The sequence below is a fragment of the Neoarius graeffei genome, chromosome 9 (genome assembly GCF_027579695.1).
Source record: "Neoarius graeffei isolate fNeoGra1 chromosome 9, fNeoGra1.pri, whole genome shotgun sequence".
NCBI lineage: Eukaryota > Metazoa > Chordata > Actinopteri > Siluriformes > Ariidae > Neoarius > Neoarius graeffei.
This window is the reverse complement of record NC_083577.1, coordinates 37,029,434-37,049,834: the sequence shown is the minus strand read 5'-3', so window position 1 is coordinate 37,049,834 and position 20,401 is coordinate 37,029,434. Positions and strand designations below refer to the sequence as shown.

At 41.4% G+C, this 20,401-nt stretch overlaps 1 protein-coding gene across 4 annotated transcripts in view; it reads right to left on the bottom strand.

Annotated features, from left to right (window-relative positions):
• Window positions 1-1,863: 1,863 nt before the first annotated feature.
• Window positions 1,864-20,401, bottom strand: part of LOC132891639 (target of Nesh-SH3) — a 60,950-nt gene continuing 42,412 nt past the window's right edge. The window contains exons 22-29 of one of the 4 annotated variants that reach the window (XM_060929418.1): window positions 19,149-19,238; window positions 18,077-18,286; window positions 15,367-15,472; window positions 15,182-15,261; window positions 8,296-8,325; window positions 5,799-5,957; window positions 2,638-2,760; window positions 1,864-2,521 (exon numbers count right to left, since the gene is read on the bottom strand). In XM_060929418.1, the coding sequence (XP_060785401.1) occupies window positions 2,406-2,521; window positions 2,638-2,760; window positions 5,799-5,957; window positions 8,296-8,325; window positions 15,182-15,261; window positions 15,367-15,472; window positions 18,077-18,286; window positions 19,149-19,238 (914 nt within the window). In that variant the 3' untranslated portion in view covers window positions 1,864-2,405. The remainder of the gene's footprint in view (window positions 2,522-2,637; window positions 2,761-5,798; window positions 5,958-8,295; window positions 8,326-15,181; window positions 15,262-15,366; window positions 15,473-18,076; window positions 18,287-19,148; window positions 19,239-20,401) is intronic. The other 3 variants (XM_060929417.1, XM_060929420.1, XM_060929421.1) reach the window with 3 other exon arrangements.

Below are 20,401 nucleotides of genomic sequence, written 5' to 3'. Positions count from 1 at the left end.
CTCTCTTAAATGGGGCTCAACATTTGACAAGGAATGTACTCTGAGTAATTAGTACAGCTGGTGTAAAGATCCAGAAAAAGTATTTATTTCCTTTTGTACCTTCACATAGACACCAGAAAATATTCTGTCAAGTAATACATTTGTGGCAGAAACTCCTCTTTAACATTGCAAATAAACTTGGGTTATAAAATCCCCAAAAGCTCCTCAGATAAATCAACATTCATGATCTTTGGGTTAACACCCTGTAATAATTAATCTAAAAAGCTACAAAAAAGGAGTGAAAGTTTAATTCGCTGTTTCCACATATACACATGCATATTTGCCAAATGATCAACACTGTACATGACATGCACAAAAACTTATTGAAGCTACACGGCCTGGCCAAAATAAAGTCACCGTTTGGGTTTAAATAAGCAAATGCTTAAAAGCCTTTGATTGGATAATTACTTCAATATTAATGCTTTAGCCGGCAACAATTCTTTTAACCCTAACTGATGCAGTGAGTAGCTTCTCGTTTCTTAAATAGCCATGTTAGATGTATCCTGTGGTTGTGGAAAAGATGTTGCTGTATTTCAGAAGGGTCAAATTGTTGGCCTGCATCAAGCAAAGAAAACAATTAAGGAGTATTGCTTGAAATTACTGGAACTGGGTTAAGAACTGTTATTAAAATCTGGAAGGATAGCAGTGAGCCATCAACCTCATGAAAGAAATATGGTCAGAAAAAAATCTTAACTGACCGTGATTGGAGATCACAAATGCTTAGTGAAATCAAGTCGTTTAATTGTCAAAGTAAGAGCATTTCAACATGCACAATGCAACAAGAATAGATTTTTCTTCCCTGATGGCATGGGCATATTCCAGGATGACAATGTCAGGATTCACTGGGCTCAAATAGTGAAAGAGTGGTTCAGGGAGCATGAGGAATCATCTTCAAATGTTTATTTCCATCCAAAGTTGCATTAATTTTTTGCTGAGAGCTTGTCTTGACAATGGGAGAGTCAAACCACTCCGTAAGGTCTTCTAGAGCACATCCCAAAGACTTTCAGTGGGGTTAAGGTCAGGACTCTGTGGTGGCCAATTGATGTGTGAGTGTGCTATCAGGGAAGAAAAAATCCATCTGTGTGATAACCTGGTCATTCAGTACGTTCAGGTCATCCACTGCCTTCATTTTCTTGCCACGTAACGTTGCTGAGCCTCGACCTGACCAACTGAAGCAACCCCAGATCATAACACTGCCTCCAGAGGCTTGTACAGTGGCTACTATACATGATGGGTTCATCGCTTCATGTGCTTCTCTTCTTACCCTGACACGCCCATCACTCAGGAATAGGGTCAATCTGGACTCATCAGACCACATGACCTTTGCCTATTGCTCCAGAGTCTAATTTTTATGCTCCCTAGCAAACTGATGCATTTTCTTATTAGACTCACCAGCAAAGGTTTTCTTATGGCCACACAGCTATTTAGTCCCAATCCTATGAGTTCTCATTGCATTGTGGGTGTGGAAATGATCTTCCAAACATAGCCGTGAGTTCTACTGTCAATTTTTGACAATTCAGCTTCAAGTGTTTGTGATCTTTGATCATGGTCAGTCAAGATTATTTCCCCACCACGTTTCTTCCACAAAGTTGATGGCTCACCACTATCCTTCCAGGTTTTAAGAATGTGTTGGACAGGTCTTAACCCAGTTCCAGTCATTTCAGCAATCTTCTTCGTTGTTTTCTTTGCTTGATTACTGTCAATAATTTGACCCTTCTGAAACACAGTAACGTCTTTTCCATAACCATGGGATGACATGGTTGTTTAAGAAATGAGATGGTACTCACGCCGTCAGTTAGGGTTAAAAGAATTGTTGTCAGCTGAAACACACCGATCACTGCAGTAATTATCCAATCAAAGGCTCTTAGGTATTTGCTTATTTAAATTCAAATGGCAACTTTTCTTTTTTGGCCAGGCAGTGTATTTTCTAACTTAATTCATGTGAAATGGATGTGTATTAGACTTAGTGCATAAAATTCCATCTCAAGTGTTTGTGTTTTACTGTGCATATTAAACAGCTGCACAATATGATCAAATTACCTCTTGTTGCTTATTCCATCTGTTTTGCCAATTGTCAGGAAATTACTCTATGTTATCCCCAGCCTCTTGATAAATAATATACTCGTTTTAAACATTCAGGGAGCCTGCTACCCCGTACTTTCATAAACTCTGCTATTTCTCTAAATGTTTGATAAATTTGTTTTGCATATAAATAGTATGAAGCCATTAGATACTGCTGATAACATTCAATAAAACTTTTTTCTTTTCCTTTTTTTTCCCTTTCTGTACATCTTTATACATTGTCAGCTTTGTCATCTCTCACACAGTATACATTCTAATAGAGCACATCCTCAGCTTCAGGGGTCCTACCATGACCCAGGTATGGGGACTCCACACTCGTACCAGGCTACATAGTTGATGTGGGTGTTACCACCAATCTTTCCAAACTTCACAGGCTCCTGGCGCATGGACCGGAAATAACCTGGAAAAAAAAAAAGAATACAAGTGCAGCCAATTATAACAGAAATTACTTACATTACTAGCTAGTACTGTAAAACTAATAGCTACCAGAGAGAATGACTGTACAAAATGCTGCACCTTGTTTGAGTGGTAACTGGTATGCTGGAATCGGGCCTCCAGTCCTTCCATCCAGATAGGAATCAACAAACTGACAATGATCCTCTCCGTATCCAGCCTCATCCCCAATGTCATAAAACTTCCCTACAGATACACAGGTAACAGAAACCCATAATAACGTTCACACATGTATGCTTATATGTACATCATTTGTTAGAAGCCTTTATCCATTGCAACTTAGAAGTGCTTAGTAGTGTCCAACAAAAACATATTCTCATGCTAGTACAAATAGGTCAGGGTCTAAGAATACATTTATTTACATATGCATGCATTCATACATATTTCTTTCACTTTTCCTTTCATGGCTGAAGGAAGAAAATGTCAGCCCAGACTTCTGTATCCCAGGCCACATAATCTTGTTCCTCATGGGGTATCCCCAAATGCTCCTAAGCCAACTGTGAGACATAAATTCTCCAGTTGGTCCTAGGTCTGGCCTTGGTTCTCTGGCCAGTGAGAGATGCCACCAAGGGGCATCCTCATAAGGTGCCCAAACAACCTTAAGTGGCTCCTCTAAATTTTGAAGCAGCAGCTGCACTATGTTATGTAATTTTCTTGCTTTCAAGAATAAGATTCCAAAATACTGAAACTTCTACGCCACGGGCAAGGTCCCTCCCTTCACTTGAAGAGAGCATCCCACGCTTTTCTAGCAGAGAACCATGGCCTTGGAGGTACTGATTTTCATCCCAGCCACTTCACACAGCGGCAAATTCCATGCCTATTTCAGATAGTTCAGACAGTGCCAAGAGAACATCATTATCTGGAAACTGGAAGGTTACCTCTAGCCCCCCTACTCGACACTCCTCCAACCTTGCCTGCATCTCGATATCCAGCCCATGAAAACCTCAAATGTGAATAGAGAGAAGACACACCCTTGACAAACACCAACTTAACTGTTTCAACTCGATGCCAAGAAATCAGACACAACTCTCACTCTGCCCATAGAGAGACCAGACTACATCAAGTAGCAACCCAGACTCCTGCAGTACTTCCCATAACAAATGTTAAGTTGCACAATCATAGGTCTTCCTCAACTACACAAAACACATAGACTGGATTATCTTACTCCCATGACAAAGCTGTGCAGCAGCACTGTTCTACAGCCTGGACAGAACCAGCATTGTTCCTCCTGAATCCTAGGTTCAATTATAAGACTCGACTCTCAAGAAACCCTAGCAGAGAACGTTAGCCTCTCAGGAGTTCCTCAAAGTGCTCCTTCCATTGCTCAAAAAAAAAAAGATCCCCATTAGTGGTTAACACGACCCTGTACTTACTATCAAGAGAAAGCCTGTTAAAGAGGAGTTCATAAAAAACTGTTACAGCAACAAAAACAGTAAAACATGACCTCTGTCTCAGACTTTTTTCAGTTTATTTTGAAGACAGCCAGTGACTAAACTGTTTGGACAGCCAGAGGAAGTTATTCCACCACTTGCGTACCAGTATGGAGAAGAGTCTCAATGAGTCTTTCTTCTATCTTGAAGGGTGAGGAGTCAAGTTGAGTCATGAAGGGAATATGGGGCAGACTAGAGTTGATATGTGCCTTTCAGGTAGGTGGGGGTCCATTTTTGTCTTTGTAGGCATGCATCAGTACTTAAATTTGATGCAGGAAGCTAACGAGGCCAGTACAGGAAACGCATCAGCCGTGAATGTGGTATGAATGGGCAGACCCATTCAGAAGCGAGTTGCAGTAGTTAATTTCTTAGATGACAAGAGACTGAACAAGCTCCTGGATGGCCACCATTGAGAGAAATGATTGGATCATCCTGATAGTGTAAAGGAGAAACCCGCAGGATAGAGTCAGGTTAACAATATAAGGAGAGAATTCTAGTTTGTTGCACTTGAAGCTTAAAATGGTAGTTGTTTGTACTTGGAGTGCAGAAAGTAAAAGAATAGATCACTTTGGCTACGTTCACACTGCAGGCTGAAGTGACTCAAATCCGATCTTTTCGCCCATATGTGACCTGTATCCGATCTTTTATTGACAATATGAACGACACAGATCCGATTTTTTCAAATCCGACCCAGGCCATTTGGATATGTGGTCCTAATTCCGATCCCTATCCGCTCTTTTCATATGCGACTTCAGTCTGAACCGCCAGGTCGCATTCATCCGACTTACACGTCATCAACAAGCCACAAACGTCACTATTCTGCGCTGAAGTAGGCGGCGGGTCTCTCAAAAAAGTTACAACAACATGGCGCATAATCACGGGCGCAGATAGAGGGTGGGACTCGTCCCACCCAGATTTAAATTCACCTCGTTCGGTCCCCCCCCCACTTATAGGGAGGAAAAAACGTCTATGCTGTCTTTCTTTGCATAAGGCAAACATCACGGAAAAATCAAAAGACTAATTACCATTCGGTTTATTGAGGTGCACAGCAGTGTATACATAGTTGCAACAACTCACATAAAACAAAGACTGATATTCGGTTGGTTGAGCTGCGCAAACTGCACAGGTTGCGAGCTCGAGCTTGGTTGCTATGGTTACTAACAACAAGTTTGACAGGCATATCGGGGTTGGGGTTGGTTTGCTGGCAGCTTTGTCCCTCCCAGTTCAAAAAACGTATCTGCGCCCCTGCGCATGACATCAATGCGAGGGACGCTTCGGGCTGTGAAGGTTCAGAATCTTCTCAATGGAAGGACGCAGAGGTTAGGGAGCTGATTTCCATTTGGGGGGATGCAGCTATTTAAGCTAGATTGGATGGGTCATACCGCAACCGGGCGGTTTTACTTCCGTAAACACTGGCCATGCTCACTGCGTGTGACGTCGTTGTATCCTGCAATGCGCATGCGGAACACTTTTAGGTCGCTTTTCGTTCATACTGAGGATCACATGCAAGTCGCATATATTTGTTAATATGAACGACCTCACAAAAAAATCGGATTTCACAAAAAAATCGGAATTGAGCATTAAGCCTTGCAGTGTGAACGTAGCGTTTGATGGGAGTCATGGACAAATGAGGAACCTTATCATAAGCGCTTTTAAAAGTCTCCATTGGTCTATTCACTTCGACTTACTGCTCAATGTTTAGTGACATAGAAAGATCAGCGCATCAGTGCAAGTTTTGCTCATGGCTGGACAAAAATCTGCCCTAATGCCCAGGAAGATAAACAAGGTTCTGACCTTTTAGTGAATCACTTAGGTAGATCTTGTATCTGAGTGAGTTGCACAGCTGAATTCCCACAAACTTGCGATACCATGTACGTTTCACATATTGGGTTCCAGTGCACTCAGAGTAGGAGTCCGCTTTGAATGAGAATGATGACCAGATGGCATTTTTACCTGTAGGAGAAAGATAATACAGACAATTGCACTGATAAGTAATGTTGCTTCTTTCATTTGTAGCAAGTAAGTGGAAACATTTCACCACAATTTTTTTCATTGCAACTTTATAAGTCCAACTTTTACAAAACTCTTCATACATCATTCTGAATATACACCCACTGAGCAATTTATTAGGAACACCATACACCTCCTCATTCATGCAATTATCTAATCATCCAATCATGTGGCCACAGTGCAGTCTATAAACTCATGCAGATACGGGCCAGCGGGTAATGTTCACATCACCCATCAGAAAGAGGAAAAATGTGATCGCAATGATTTTGACCGTGGCATGATTGTTGGTGTCAGATGGGCTAGTTTGAGTATTTCTATAAGTGCTGATATCCTGGGATTTTCACACGTAACAGTTACTCAGAATGATGCAATAAAGTAAAAAAAAAACATCTAGTGAGAAGCAGTTCTGTGGATGGAAACGCCTTGTTGATGAGAGCGTTCAAAGGAGAATGGCGAGACTGGTTCGAGCTGACAGAAATGTTACAGTAACTCAGGAAACCACTCTGTACAATTGTGGTGAGGAGAACAGCATCTCAGAATGCACAACACATTGAACTTTGAGGCAAATGGGCTACAACAGCAGAAGACCACGTCAGGTTCCACTTCTGTCAGCCAAGAACAAAAACCTGAGGCTGCAGTGGGCACAGGCTCACCAAAACTGGACAGTTGAGACTGAGAATATATAGCCTGGTCTGATGAATTTCAATTTCTGCTGGGGCACACATGGTAGGGTCAGAACTTGGCAGCACTGGCATGAATCCATGGACCCAAACTGCCTTGTGTCAGCAGTACAGCCACGTGGAGGTTGTGTTTGGTTTGGATGTCGCACGCGACAGATCAAAGTTCTGCATCAATTGTCTGCTTTGTGTTCATGAGCTCTTTGATGGCTCAACAATTCAATTGCTGACCCACAGACTTTGGGACACCTATCACAAGGAAAACTTCCAGGTGCTGATACCCTTTCCTTTCTGCAGTGTTGCTTTTCCTTAAGTTCTTCAATCTGCTTCTCCTCGAACTTTGCCATGCCATCCTTTCCAGCTGCCCTCCATTGAGCTCTGTTCCTGGCAAGGTTCTCAAAGTCCGATAAGCTGTATTTAGTAAGTGAACTCTTAAGCAGGTCTTAATGCTTCTTTGGAGCACCAACTGAGCATACACCATCAGATAATTCACCATAGAACAGAGCACGAGGTAATCTCTCATCACTCATCTGAACCACGTGCCCAGACCAGCGTAGGTGGGCTTCCATGATAAAGGCCTCGATTCCACGTGTATGGCAGCAAGGTTTGATAATGATCCTGCCAAGATATTCCAGCAATCCTCCATGAGCAGCGCATATGAAATGCATCAAGCTGCCCTACGTGGTGTTGATATAGTGTCCACGTTTCACAGATGTACAGTAACACTGTTAAAACTGCAGCCTGATAGACAGATACTTTGGTAGCTAGATAGATGTCACGAGCATCAGCCAAAACAAGTGCCCTGACTATGACACGTGCCAGGATCTTGCCAGCCATACACAGTAGAGAAACACCTCTATGATTATTGCAGTCAGCACGTTTCCCTTTCCTCTTATACAGATGGATAATCTTAGCGTCTTTAAAATCCTGAAGGATCTCCTTGTTTTGTCAGATAATTGACCACAGGTGGTGAAGTTTTTCAGCCAGGAAAGGACCGCCATACTTGAATACTTCAAGTATTGAGATGGTGTAATGGTGTACTAATGTTTTCTTGGCACACTTTAGGCCCATTAATACCAACCAATCATCGTTTGAATTCCACAGTCTATTTGATTATAGCTGCTGATTGTGTGCATCCCTTCCTGGCCACAATTTACCATCTTCTAATGGCTACTTCCAGCATGATAATGCACCATCTCACAAAGTAAAAGCCATCTCAAATTGGTTTCATGAACAATGAGTTCAGTGTTCTTCAGTGGTCTTCCCAGTCACTCTATCTGAATCCAGTAGAACACCTTTGAGATGTGGTGGAATGGCAGATTCGCAGTATGAATGTGCGCCTGAAAAAGCTGCAGGAACTGTGTGATGCAGTTATGTCTACATGGAAAGAATGTTTTCAAAATCTTGTGGAATCCATGCTTTTTTGAGAGCAAAGAGGGGCCCTACCCAGTCTTAGTATAACGCTGCTAATAAAGGGCTCAGTGAGTGTATATACAACTCACCACAACTATTCATTTCATTCTCCAAAAGCACAAAAATCAAATTTTAAACTGAACAATTAAAACAGAAGTGCTAGTAATTTAAAAATGTCAGGAGATATTTACCACTTGGGATTTCACTCACCCGAGGGTCCGCTGCAAGGGAACAAGAGCATGTTAATGCCAGAAATATTACATAATATAATATTATTTCCATACCATATCATTGTGTGGATAAAATGCAGTAAAGCTGTTTGAAATACATTTGAGCTGCCATGCTTGAATGATTTGTGCATGATACATGGTCTTTCTCTCTCTTTTTTTTTTAATTTTTTTTCACATACATACTTTCAGTGAATCACCACTCTCCTGTATTTGATAAATAGAGCTCTGGTTAATTACATCATGCTTGTGGTCCCAACTAGATGCCTGCATTTGCTCACACTTCCACTTGAAATGACACAGGTGTATATATCATGACATTTAACTATATAAAAGCTTTACATATGCTAAGACTGGAGTGATGTTCTGTTTTTCATCAAGACCAAAGCCTTGTAATTTATCAGTTGAGTCATGTGGTTTCTGTTAGCTGCTGGCACTTGGACAGACCCTGTGGATCTAAGCAGCAAGGGGAAAAGAGAGCCAAAAAACTAGGCTAATTACATTCATTTCAGGGTGGGCAAAGGTAATGGGTTAATCTAACAAATACAGACATGTGCTCTGTGTGCCACTTTAAGCTAAAAACACATACGCTACTTTTGCATAAAAGCTAATAGCAGGAGAGTATCAACAGAGGGTCAAGTAAGTATCACTAACAATTTAGTTTAATTCTATTCAATTTAATTTTATTTATATAGCACTTTTAATAATAGACATTGTCACACACAGTATACAGTATACAACCAGTCAGACAGTCTGCCTCTCACCCACCCATACTGGTGATGGACATGGTACCCATATGAATATAGTCGTGCGCTCTTATGGTTTGGTTGTTCTGCTTTGGTTTATGCCATCTCTTCATTCATTAACATCGGGTTGCTAGTTATGATATTAGTACAACTAGATAGCTTAGATATCAACATGAACAATATACTGGGCAAAAACTGTGCACTGAAGATGTGTTGCAACCAGGCCTGGAATTTCGTCATTTTAGGGGCAAGGCCACTTGGCCTTTTGTGCTGTCAATTTTTTGAGGGCACGAAGGCCAAAAGCCAGGGCACCAAGGCCATAAAAAATAAAAAAAATGATTTTAAGTTCACGTCTATAATGAATTTAATTTAAGGACTAATGACTCTTCTGAGGAAGATTGGAGTCTCAGTCGAAACTATCAAGCAGGTAAAGAAACATCTCCTACACTATTATGTCTGAAGATAAGAAAATATTGAACACATCTAAACTTATCAATCCATCACTCACTTCAAAAACTGTAAAACTTATTAAACCTATATCCTCCCATAATTTTTGTTCAATTGACACCGAATGTGCAAGAGCATCTTCAGACTGTACTACTACGCAGATTTTTGATTAATGAAAATTGAGCCTGGAGTACATCAAAATATTTGACTGTAAATGGAATAAATACTAGCATGCAGGCTACTGATTAACCCATAAGAGCCCAGACCGAGTTCTCAATCAAGGAAAATTATCTCATCTCATCTCATTATCTCTAGCTGCTTTATCCTGTTCTACAGGGTCGCAAGCAAGCTGGAGCCTATCCCAGCTGACTACGGGCAAAAGGCAGGGTACACCCTGGACAAGTCGCCAGGTCATCACAGGGCTGACACATAGACACAGACAACCATTCACACCTACGGTCAATTTAGAGTCACCAGTTAACCTAACCTGCATGTCTTTGGACTGTGGGGGAAACCGGAGGACACGGAGGAAACCCACGCGGACACGGGGAGAACATGCAAACTCTGCACAGAAAGGCCCTTGCCGGCCACGGGGCTCGAACCCAGGATCTTCTTGCTGTGAGGCGACAGCACTAACCACTACACCACCGTGCCGCCCAGGAAAATTATTGAGGAAATAAAATGAACTAAATAGATGACAAAGAAAACATTTCTGACCTTTTATTTTTTTAAAATAGCACTTTCATGTCTCAAGATCAGAAATATTAAATTGCAGATTTGCAGAACACTGCGACACTATTACACTGTTAACCAGAAAGTTCATTCTATGCAAACAGTTTGAGTAAATACCACTTCTAAAGATTAGTTTTATTGCATTACTTAAACAGTATGAGTATATGAAGAGTATATGAGACAGTCATTGGGTGTACTCATTTTTGTTATTTAAACAAACTTAAACTATCCTGTTTTACCTCAGGCCACAGTGCTGCCCTGTTGTGATTGGCTCAAAACTCAAGACAAGTCTGTGCTTGTCTGTTGACAGCTACAGAGGAAGTTGCGCCATTTTCTAATTTACACAGAGCAATTTAAGGTCTTTGCACTTTGCATGCTCCTTGCACAATATGCCTGCATTTTTCTGTTTTTAACAATGAGATAAAATCTCTTGCGATGGTGAGCTCGTCAAGATGGCAGCAGTTACACTTCGGTTAAACAGCAAAAAGAAACATACAATACCAGTAACAAAACAATGCTAACTGCATAGATTAAAAAAGTGGCTATGAACAGACAACAGCACATATCACGTATCATATTATGGCAGGAACAAGCAGTAGTAACATCCATGACCTTACGCTTAAAGCTTGACAAAGGAAAAACTTGACAGCAAGCTAATTAGCATTTGTTACCGGCTACAGTCGGTACTCGGCATGTTAAAAGTGGGTCAACGTTGTAACGACATAACGTTACTGTACAAGCAATGCTTATTTAACGGTAACAAACTTAAGCCCTATATGTTGAAATTCCTATCTTATTCGTTCGTTAATTTATCACACAGTCTTACCTCAGTCAACTTCTTCCCTCCTTCTGTGAAAATTCAACGTCTCAGACGCGGACACAAGTGGGCGGGGGATGTGTTTGATTAAGTCTCCTGGTTGGCTGGTGATAGATTGGTGTCATTATAGCACGTCGGAGCGGTTCATGCCAGGCTCGAGTCCGAGCCACCACTGATGAGTTGCCCAATAAGAATCCAGAATGTCATCAAAAGAAGTATTTTTTTTCTCAGTAGACGCAGGTGATGTTAAAGCCTATTGGCAGTCACGAAGTAGACTACAAAACCGCAAAACCGCAAGGCATCAAGGCCACTGTGGCCTTACGGCAGATATTTTATTCCAAGGGCACAAGGCCAAATTGAGAGGGCACGAGGGCCATGACCCTCGTGAAATTCCTGCCCTGGTTGCAACAATTAATTGAAGAACAAGACATCATGAGAACTGTCAGATCTGTCAACCCCATCCATGGCCGCTTATCCTGTTTTACAGGGTCGCAGGCAAGCTGGAGCCTATCCCAGCTGATTACGGGCGAGACACAGCAGGGCTGACACAGAGACAAACAACCATTCATATCTATGGTCAATTTAGAGCCACCAATTAGCCTAACCTGCATGTCTTTGGACTGTGGGGGAAACCAGAGCACCCGGAGGAAACCCACACGGACACGGGGAGAACATGCAAACTCCACACAGAAAGGCCCTCACCGGCTGCTGGACTCAAACCCTGGACCTTCTTGCTATGAGGCGACAGCGCTAACCACTACACCACTGTGCCACCCCTGTCAACACCATATATCTACAAAATTTTAAAGATGTTAAATGAAATTCACTGGGTTTTCATTGCAGTAAGAGCTTCAGGTATGTCTTGGAAAGTGTGTGCATTTATAAGACTCCCAAAACTGTCAATCACCTCATCAACCGTATCTTTTTGTCATCAAATAACTCCTATAAAACACATTTACACATTTGTAAGGAATGTATTGAAGGCAGTGTTGTAGTCGAGTCACTAAACCTCGAGTCCGAGTCCAGTCTCGAGTCCCCAGTGTTCAAGTCCGAGTCAAGTCCAAGTCTCGTCTCGTCTCGTCTTCTTCCGCTTTATCCGGGACCGGGTCGCGGAGGCAGCAGTCTAAGCAGGGAAGCCCAAACTTCCCTTTCCCCAGACACCTCGGCCAGCTCCTCGGGAAGAACACCGAGGCGTTCCCAGGCCAGCCGAAAGACAGTCCCTCCAGCGTGTCCTGGGTCTTCCCCGGGGCCTCCTCCCGGGGGGACATGCCTGGAACACCTCCCCAGGGAGGCGTCCAGGAGGCATCCGAAAAAGATGCCCGAGCCACCTCAGCTGATTCCTCTTGATGTGGAGGAGCAGCGGCTCTACTCCGAGCTCCTCCCGAGTGACTGTGCTTCTCACCCTATCTCTAAGGGAGCGCCCAGCCACCCTGCGAAGGAAACTCATTTCGGCCGCTTGTATCCGCGATCTTGTCCTTTCGGTCATTACCCAAAGCTCATGACCATAGGTGAGAGTCGGAACGTAGATCGACCGGTAAATTGAGAGCTTCGCCTTTTGGCTCAGCTCCTTCTTCACCACAACGGACCGGTAAAGCGACCGCATCACTGCGGAGGCTGCACCGATCCGCCTGTCGATCTCACGCTCCATCCTTCCCTCACTCGTGAACAAGATCCCGAGATACTTAAACTCCTCCACTCCTCACCAAAACCCCTATGGAGAAAAATCCGAGGACCGTGACGTCGCCCGGGATGACGCAGCCGGGGCCCCACCCTGGAGCCAGGCCCGGGGTTGGGGCTCGTATGCGAGCGCTTGGTGGCCGGGCCTTTGCCCATGGGGCCCGGCCGGGCTCAGCCCGAAGAGGTGACGTGGGCCCGACCTCCTGTGGGTTCACCACCCACAGAGGTAGCAGTAGGGGACTGGTGCAATGTGGATTGGGTGGCAGTCGAAGGCAGGGGCCTCGACGACCTGATCCCCGGACACAGCGGCTGGCTGTTGGGACAAGTCCAAGTCATTAAAGAAAATTTCAAGTCGAGTCCGAGTTCAGTCCACTATTGATCTGAGTCGAGTCTGACACAAATGACACACCGTCGTCTCCTCGATAGTTCTTCTACATATGGAACACATACTGTAGCAGTGCATTTTTTCCCACTGCACGAGAAGTCTGTATAAGCAAAGTGGACAATCCTAGGGGCTTCTCTCCAGACATTTTAGCGCCGTTAACGTTAGTTTGTTCCTGAACATGACGTATGAACAGGTGAATGTGCATTCTCTTGCAGGAAATTAGTATAAAAATTAATGTAGATATAAATATCTTATGCCAAATTATCATGGCATGTTACAAAAAATAAAGAAAAAAATCTGAGTCCTCATCTCCAATTTACGAGTCTGAATGCAGTTAATGCACGAGTCCGAGTCCAAGTCCGAGTCATCAGTGCTCAAGTCCAAGTCAAGTCATGAGTCCTTAAAATTAGGGCACGAGTCGGACTCGAGTCCCAGTCCTGGACTCGAGTTCTACAAGCCTGATTGAAGGAGATATCAAGGTCAACTGAATTTGTAAAAATGACAACACTATCACCAAAAATAATTTGGGATTATGTCAGTTTGCCTCTTTTTGCATTCATTAATATTCACAATTTCCATGAATGAGGTTAAAACTTGTCACTAGAGGGCCTCAGAGACATTTTGGCTTCACTTATGAATCCCTGGGACATCCAACTATATACTGTATACAGTCATTGTAATAAACAGTAATACGTTTTTGTAAGTAAGGATCCTGGAATGAGCACGGGAAAGTCTGTATGATCACAAAAGGAGTGTTTGGAAAGTACAAATCTACAACATGCCAGTGAGATTATCCACTGAAACAAGGATGAGTCTTAGACATAAACTGTTTATAGACTTTATTTATTTATTTATTTGTTTGTTTGTTTGTTTAGAAATTGGGCACAGTTTGACCAAACTAGAAATATCAACATAATTACATGGTAATATCAAATACATGCTATGCCACCTTGTTGGTTGTGACAAATCTTTTTTTAAAAATTTTTTTATTTTCACTGTCTCATCTCATCTCATTATCTCATCTCATCTCATTATCTCTAGCCGCTTCATCCTGTTCTACAGGGTCGCAGGCAAGCTGGAGCCTATCCCAGCTGACTACGGGCAGGAGTACACCCTGGACAAGTCACCAGGTCATCACAGGGCTGACACATAGACACAGACAACCATTCACACTCACATTCACACCTACGGTCAATTTAGAGTCACCAGTTAACCTAACCTGCATGTCTTTGGACTGTGGGGGAAACCGGAGCACCCGGAGGAAACCCACGCGGACACAGGGAGAACATGCAAACTCCGCACAGAAAGGCCCTCGCCGGCCACGGGGCTCGAACCCGGACCTTCTTGCTGTGAGGCGACAGCGCTAACCACTACACCACCGTGCCGTCCTTAGTTTCACTGTGCTAAATTAAATTGATATGAGTATTGCTGATCTATTTGCTGCATAGGAAGACCTTTCTTGAGAGTCCCATAGTTCTTGAAAGCTTTTGTACAAAGGTTCCCTTGTAGTATTCAGAAAGTTGTGGGACAGAGAGCTATTTTTAGGAATCCTCAGCTGCTCAGGTCTGTGCTTGGATTAGACTGTATCTCACTTGTAAATCATTTTGGATGAAATGTAAACCTTAGTGTACAAACTCATCACAATAATAAATACTCGGATGTGGTGCATGCTTAGAAACTTGCAAGCCATCCTCTAAATTTCCATCTTGTTTCATATTCCCTTTCCCCATAAGATTTAAACAGAAGTCTTGACTCACAGTTGATTGGTCACCACTAAATCAGAACATCCAGCATCGGATGGTGTTAAAATAAACACAGGACTTTAACCTGGATTGCAGTGGAGTATGGCATGTTGAATAGAAACACATCTGGTGCAATTAAGCTTGCAATCAAATACTTTGCCTTGAAGGATTTGTAGCGAATTCATAAACCTCAGTGCGGTTTTGTGGTTTGACTTGGAGAGTGAGGCTTTGGCTAAAGGACCTATGCTAAATGAGAGTATGGATAATAGATGAAGTAATGAGGGTTCCAGGCTATTTTTCATACCTGACTCAGTGCTGAAGGATACTGGCTCACTGGAAGGTCCTGAACCAAGCTCGTTCTTAGGTGTCACTGTGAACTCATAACTTAAAAAAAAAAAAAAGCATGAGAAGAATGAAGAATCTGTGGTATAGTGAAATATTCTATGAGTTGGTGACAGACAGACACAATCAAGTGTTCAGTGTGTGTACCTGCTCTCTGGTTTCAGGTTCTCCACAGCTGTATGTGTCTGATTGGTCGTTACGACAGATACGGCATGTCCATTTGGACTGATAACAGAGGATGTGACCTCATATTCTGCGAATCAAATCATTATGTCAAGAATTAGTTTTATTTGTTCAGCCTTTTCCTTGTAGTAGTGTAATGGTGGAGTTACTGTATTCATGGGGGGAAAAAAGGAAGGATGGATTGAGCTTTTTATAAATCTCCAACTAGGTCTATTAGCATAAAAAACCCTATGAACTTTATATATATATTGGTATAAAGCCCAGATTTGTACCATAGATTATTGACATAGAAATGTAAAGTGAGGTGATTACCATGCATTTGCAAAGAAAAAAACAGTAACACTTTCCATTAAAGCGCATTAAACCAACATTATTTTCAGATAAGATAATATTCAAAGTGATAAGATAACATACAAACTGAATGAATGGAAACATTTATTTATTTAATATTTGAGTCCAGTACTCGAGTGCATGTGAATTTCATTGTATGTTTTCTGTACAGTGACAATAAATAATCTTATCTTATTATTATTTTCTGTGCACCATAAACTTCAATGGCATCAATAAATCGTAAATAATGTTACTAAGTGAATCAACTCTTGTATCAATTAATGAACTAATATTAAGTCTACAACACCCCACAGAAATGAAAGATTTCAAAGTTGGTCAAATTAATGTGTGTGTATGAATTTACAACTATTATTCTCAACGGTATTTAGCAACTTAAAACTGTAACTTCGTTGATGCTACTATATGTGACTTCTTTTTAGTCCTTGTTGGAATAAACATATTGTTTATTTATTTATCATTTAAAAACCATCAGTTCACACAGAAGTAAATTTATTTTGTTACTTTATTAACATTACTTATAAGTTATACTTTATTTATTCCCTTCGGACATTATGTGTACAATTGTACACATGAAGTTCCACAGCATGAAGTTCCATAGCATTTTCCCTTGTGTCTGAAAGGGTTAAATTTGTTAACATTAAGCAGTTCAGTTCAATAATTAATTTTAGTTTCATATACCTGAATGTAAAATGTCACTAAAAAACTCATTGCAAGTGCATCTCAAAAAATTAGAATATCGTGAAAAAGTTCCATAATTTCCATTGGTTATTTAAGAAAGTGAAAATGTAATATATTCTAGACTAATTACATGTAAACTAAACTGTTTCAAGCAATTTTCTATTTTAATTTTGATAATTATGGCCTACAGCACAAAAAAACCTCAAAATATTAGAATATTTCAGTTTGAGTAAATTACTATTCACACAGTATAAATACTGTGTATGTCTCGGTCTAGTTTAGTACATGCAACATGTGGTTCAAAGTCCTTTTTTAATATGAAAGTATATTTTGCATTTCATTTGGAAATCAAGGTCCTAGAGTCTGGAGGAAGAGCGGAGAGGCACAGAATCTGAGGTATTTGAAGTCCAGTGTGAAGTTTCCGCAGTCTGTGATGATTTGGGTGCCATGTCATCTGCTAGTGTTGGTCCACTGTGTTTTATCAAGTCCAAAGTCAATGCAGCCACCTATCAGGAGATTTTAGAGCACTTCATGCTTCCATCTGCTGACAAGCTTTATGGAGATGCCGATTTCCTTTTCCAGCAGGACTTAGCACCTGCTCACAGTGCCAAAACTACTACCAAATGGTTTGCTGACCATGATATTACTGTGCTTGATTGGCCAGCCAACTTGCCTGACCTGAACCCCATAGAGAATTTATAGGCTATTGTCAAGAGGAAGATGAGAAACACCCGACCCAAAAATACAGATGAGCTGAAGGCCACTATCAAAGCAACCTGGGCTTCAATAACACTTCAGCAGTGCCACAGGCTGATCACCTCCATGCCACGCCGCATTGATGCAGTAATTTGTGGTAAAGGAGCCTCAACCAAGTATTGAGTGGGTAAATGAACATACAGTACTTTTCAGAAGTTAAATATTTCTGTACTGTAAATCCTTTTTTTGATTGATCTTAGGAAATATTCTAATCATTTGAGATACTGGATTTCTGATTTTCATGAGCTATAAGCCATCTCATCTCATCTCATTATCTCTAGCCACTTTATCCTTCTACAGGGTCGCAGGCAAGCTGGAGCCTATCCCAGCTGACTACGGGCGAAAGGCGGGGTACACCCTGGACAAGTTGCCAGGTCATCACAGGGCTGACACATAGACACAGACAACCATTCACACTCACATTCACACCTACGGTCAATTTAGAGTCACCAGTTAACCTAACCTGCATGTCTTTGGACTGTGGGGGAAACCGGAGCACCCGGAGGAAACCCACGCGGACACGGGGAGAACATGCAAACTCCACACAGAAAGGCCCTCGCCGGCCACGGGGCTCGAACCCAGGACCTTCTTGTTGTGAGGCGACAGCGCTAACCACTACACCACCGTGCCGCCCCGCTATAAGCCATAATCATCAAAATTAAAACAAAAAAGGATTTAAATATTTCACTTTATATGTAATGAATATAGAATATGTGAAAGTTTACCTTTTTGAATTAAATTATGAAAAAAATGAACTTTTTCACGAAATTAAAATTTTTTGAGATGCACCTGTACTGCTCTTAACTTTTCAAATTGTTAACTTGCTATCAATAGCTAACCAATCTATCCAGGGCAAATTAAACATGTATTAAATAAATGTCCAGTTCACCTTTTGTCTCATTGTCTGTTTTCTCCCAATCAATTATGACGAATGAGGGACATCCCTCCACAGTAACCACAGTGAGGTTGGTGGGAGGAGTCTTGGGTGGGCCTGTGATGTTTGTTACCCCATTTTCCTCATCAGGAAAGAAGCTGAGAGAGTGAGTGACAGAACATGGCTGCTCTGGAGACTTGTCTATCTGATAGATCACATGAGGTGCTGCAGACACAGAGAACATAAGATCAGATCCAGTTACTACAACCATAGACATCACTGAAGTTTGGGTAGGCTGAAGATATATACTCCAGACAGATCAGGACACAGTTAATCATTTTTTTTATGAGTGATTCCACGCTTATGGGTACTGAAATGGGGACATGAACTTATTTTTAAAAATTCACCTAAAACCATTTCTTTTTTTTACCATCAGGTCACAAAACATGTAATCTTTAATGAATGATATGTTAAAAGATAACTTTAATTTTCTGAGATGTAATAAAAGCATATTTATATGCCAAAGTCAGAACGTAACAGAAGTGTTGTGGACATATATATTCTCAATTTTAACAATGTAGAATTACTTTTTGAAACATAGGAAGGTGATGTTTTAGCAAATATAATTAATAAACATGTGTAGTAGAATAAACATACACATTCTTTCAATAAGATTAACATGGTATATAGCTAGATTGTAATTAATTTGTAACAGACGCGAGATGGACAATCGTAACAGAAGTAATGTAACAGACATCATTTTGGAACTCATAGGCTTGACTTTGGCATATAAATATGTTTTTATTACATCTCAGAAAATTAAAGTTATCTTTTAACATATCATTCATTAAAGATTACATGTTTTGTGACCTGATGGTAAAAAAAGAAATGGTTTTAGGTGAATAAGTTCATGTCCCCATTTCAGTACCCATAAGCGTGGAATCACTCTTATATTGTAATCATTTACTTTTTCAAATCTTGACAAAGTTTTTGTTCCATTGCAGGATAAACATAGATAAATATTTTAATCAAGAGGACTGATTACTGGCCCAAATGGCTTAGGTGTGCTGAGAGCACATTGGCTTACCTACAAAGCGTTTCTTTCCCGTTGAGTCCACTTCTGAGACAGGAAAAGGACTGAATACAGAGGAGTTGTCACCCATGTTATACCAGCTACCTGTGAGTTACAAGCCACAAAGAGAAAGATAAGAATAAAGATGATGAGAAGAAAAACTCAGAACTCAGAACATTTGACTTGTGATTGTGATAGGATTCTGTGTTTAAGTATATTTATATTTTGTTTTAAATGTATTTTACGTGTTTTTTGAACTCTGTATCAAAAAAGAATAGCATTAATGTGCTCCACAACAAACTATTTGTCACACTAGCACTCTCCATTGTGTTATCATCACAATCATGGCTTACAAAACTAGAAAAGCACTCGGAGTGTGCAGACCTCCGCCAAGAATCCTTTAAAAAAATCCGGGATCCAAGGTGATCCGGATCACCGTCAAAATTTAATGGACTGTTACTTGTGCCCAGTCACACCTCTGGAAAAAATTTCAGAGCAATCCGTTCATTACTTTTTCCGTAATGTTGCTAACAGACAAACCGTACCAACCAACCAACCAACCAACCAACCAACCAACAAACAAACAAACAAACAAACAAACAAACAAACAAACAAACAAACAAACAAACAAACAAACCAATGCTACCGAAAACATAACCTCCTTGGCGGAGTTAATAATAATAACTAGAATGCATTTCCAGAGAAAATGCAAAAGTGTGCTTGCTCAGGTGCGCCGCCATGGCGACCCGGCAAGAGAGGCGACCGCACGCCCACACGACAAGTTTTGTGTCAACACGCGAAAGTTTGGCCAAGACACAAAGCGGATTCTCATACGGAGATGACAGGCTGGCTAGGTTCTTTACAGGGACATCCCAGAGCATCACTAACATGAAAATGTAGATGTAATTCTAAATCCGTAAAAAGATATGACCCTAAACACGTTTTTGCTCATTGTGGCGCCCCTAGTGGCCAAATGACACCAAATTTGATGAGGATACATGAACTGGTGCCGAAAGTCATCTCAACAAATATTTTCTTGATACGTCAAAGCGTTTCTGAGATATGAGCCAAAATACATTTTTGCTAATTGTGACGCCCCCTAGTGGCCAAATGACACCATATTTGATGAGGGTAGTTTGGATGGTGTCCAAAGTCATGCCACTAAATATGGTCTTGATAAGTCAAAGCATTTCCGTGATATGAGCTCACTCCCTGTTTGGTGGCTTTGCCATCGATTTTGATTGGCTGCCACGGGCGAACGCTTCGAC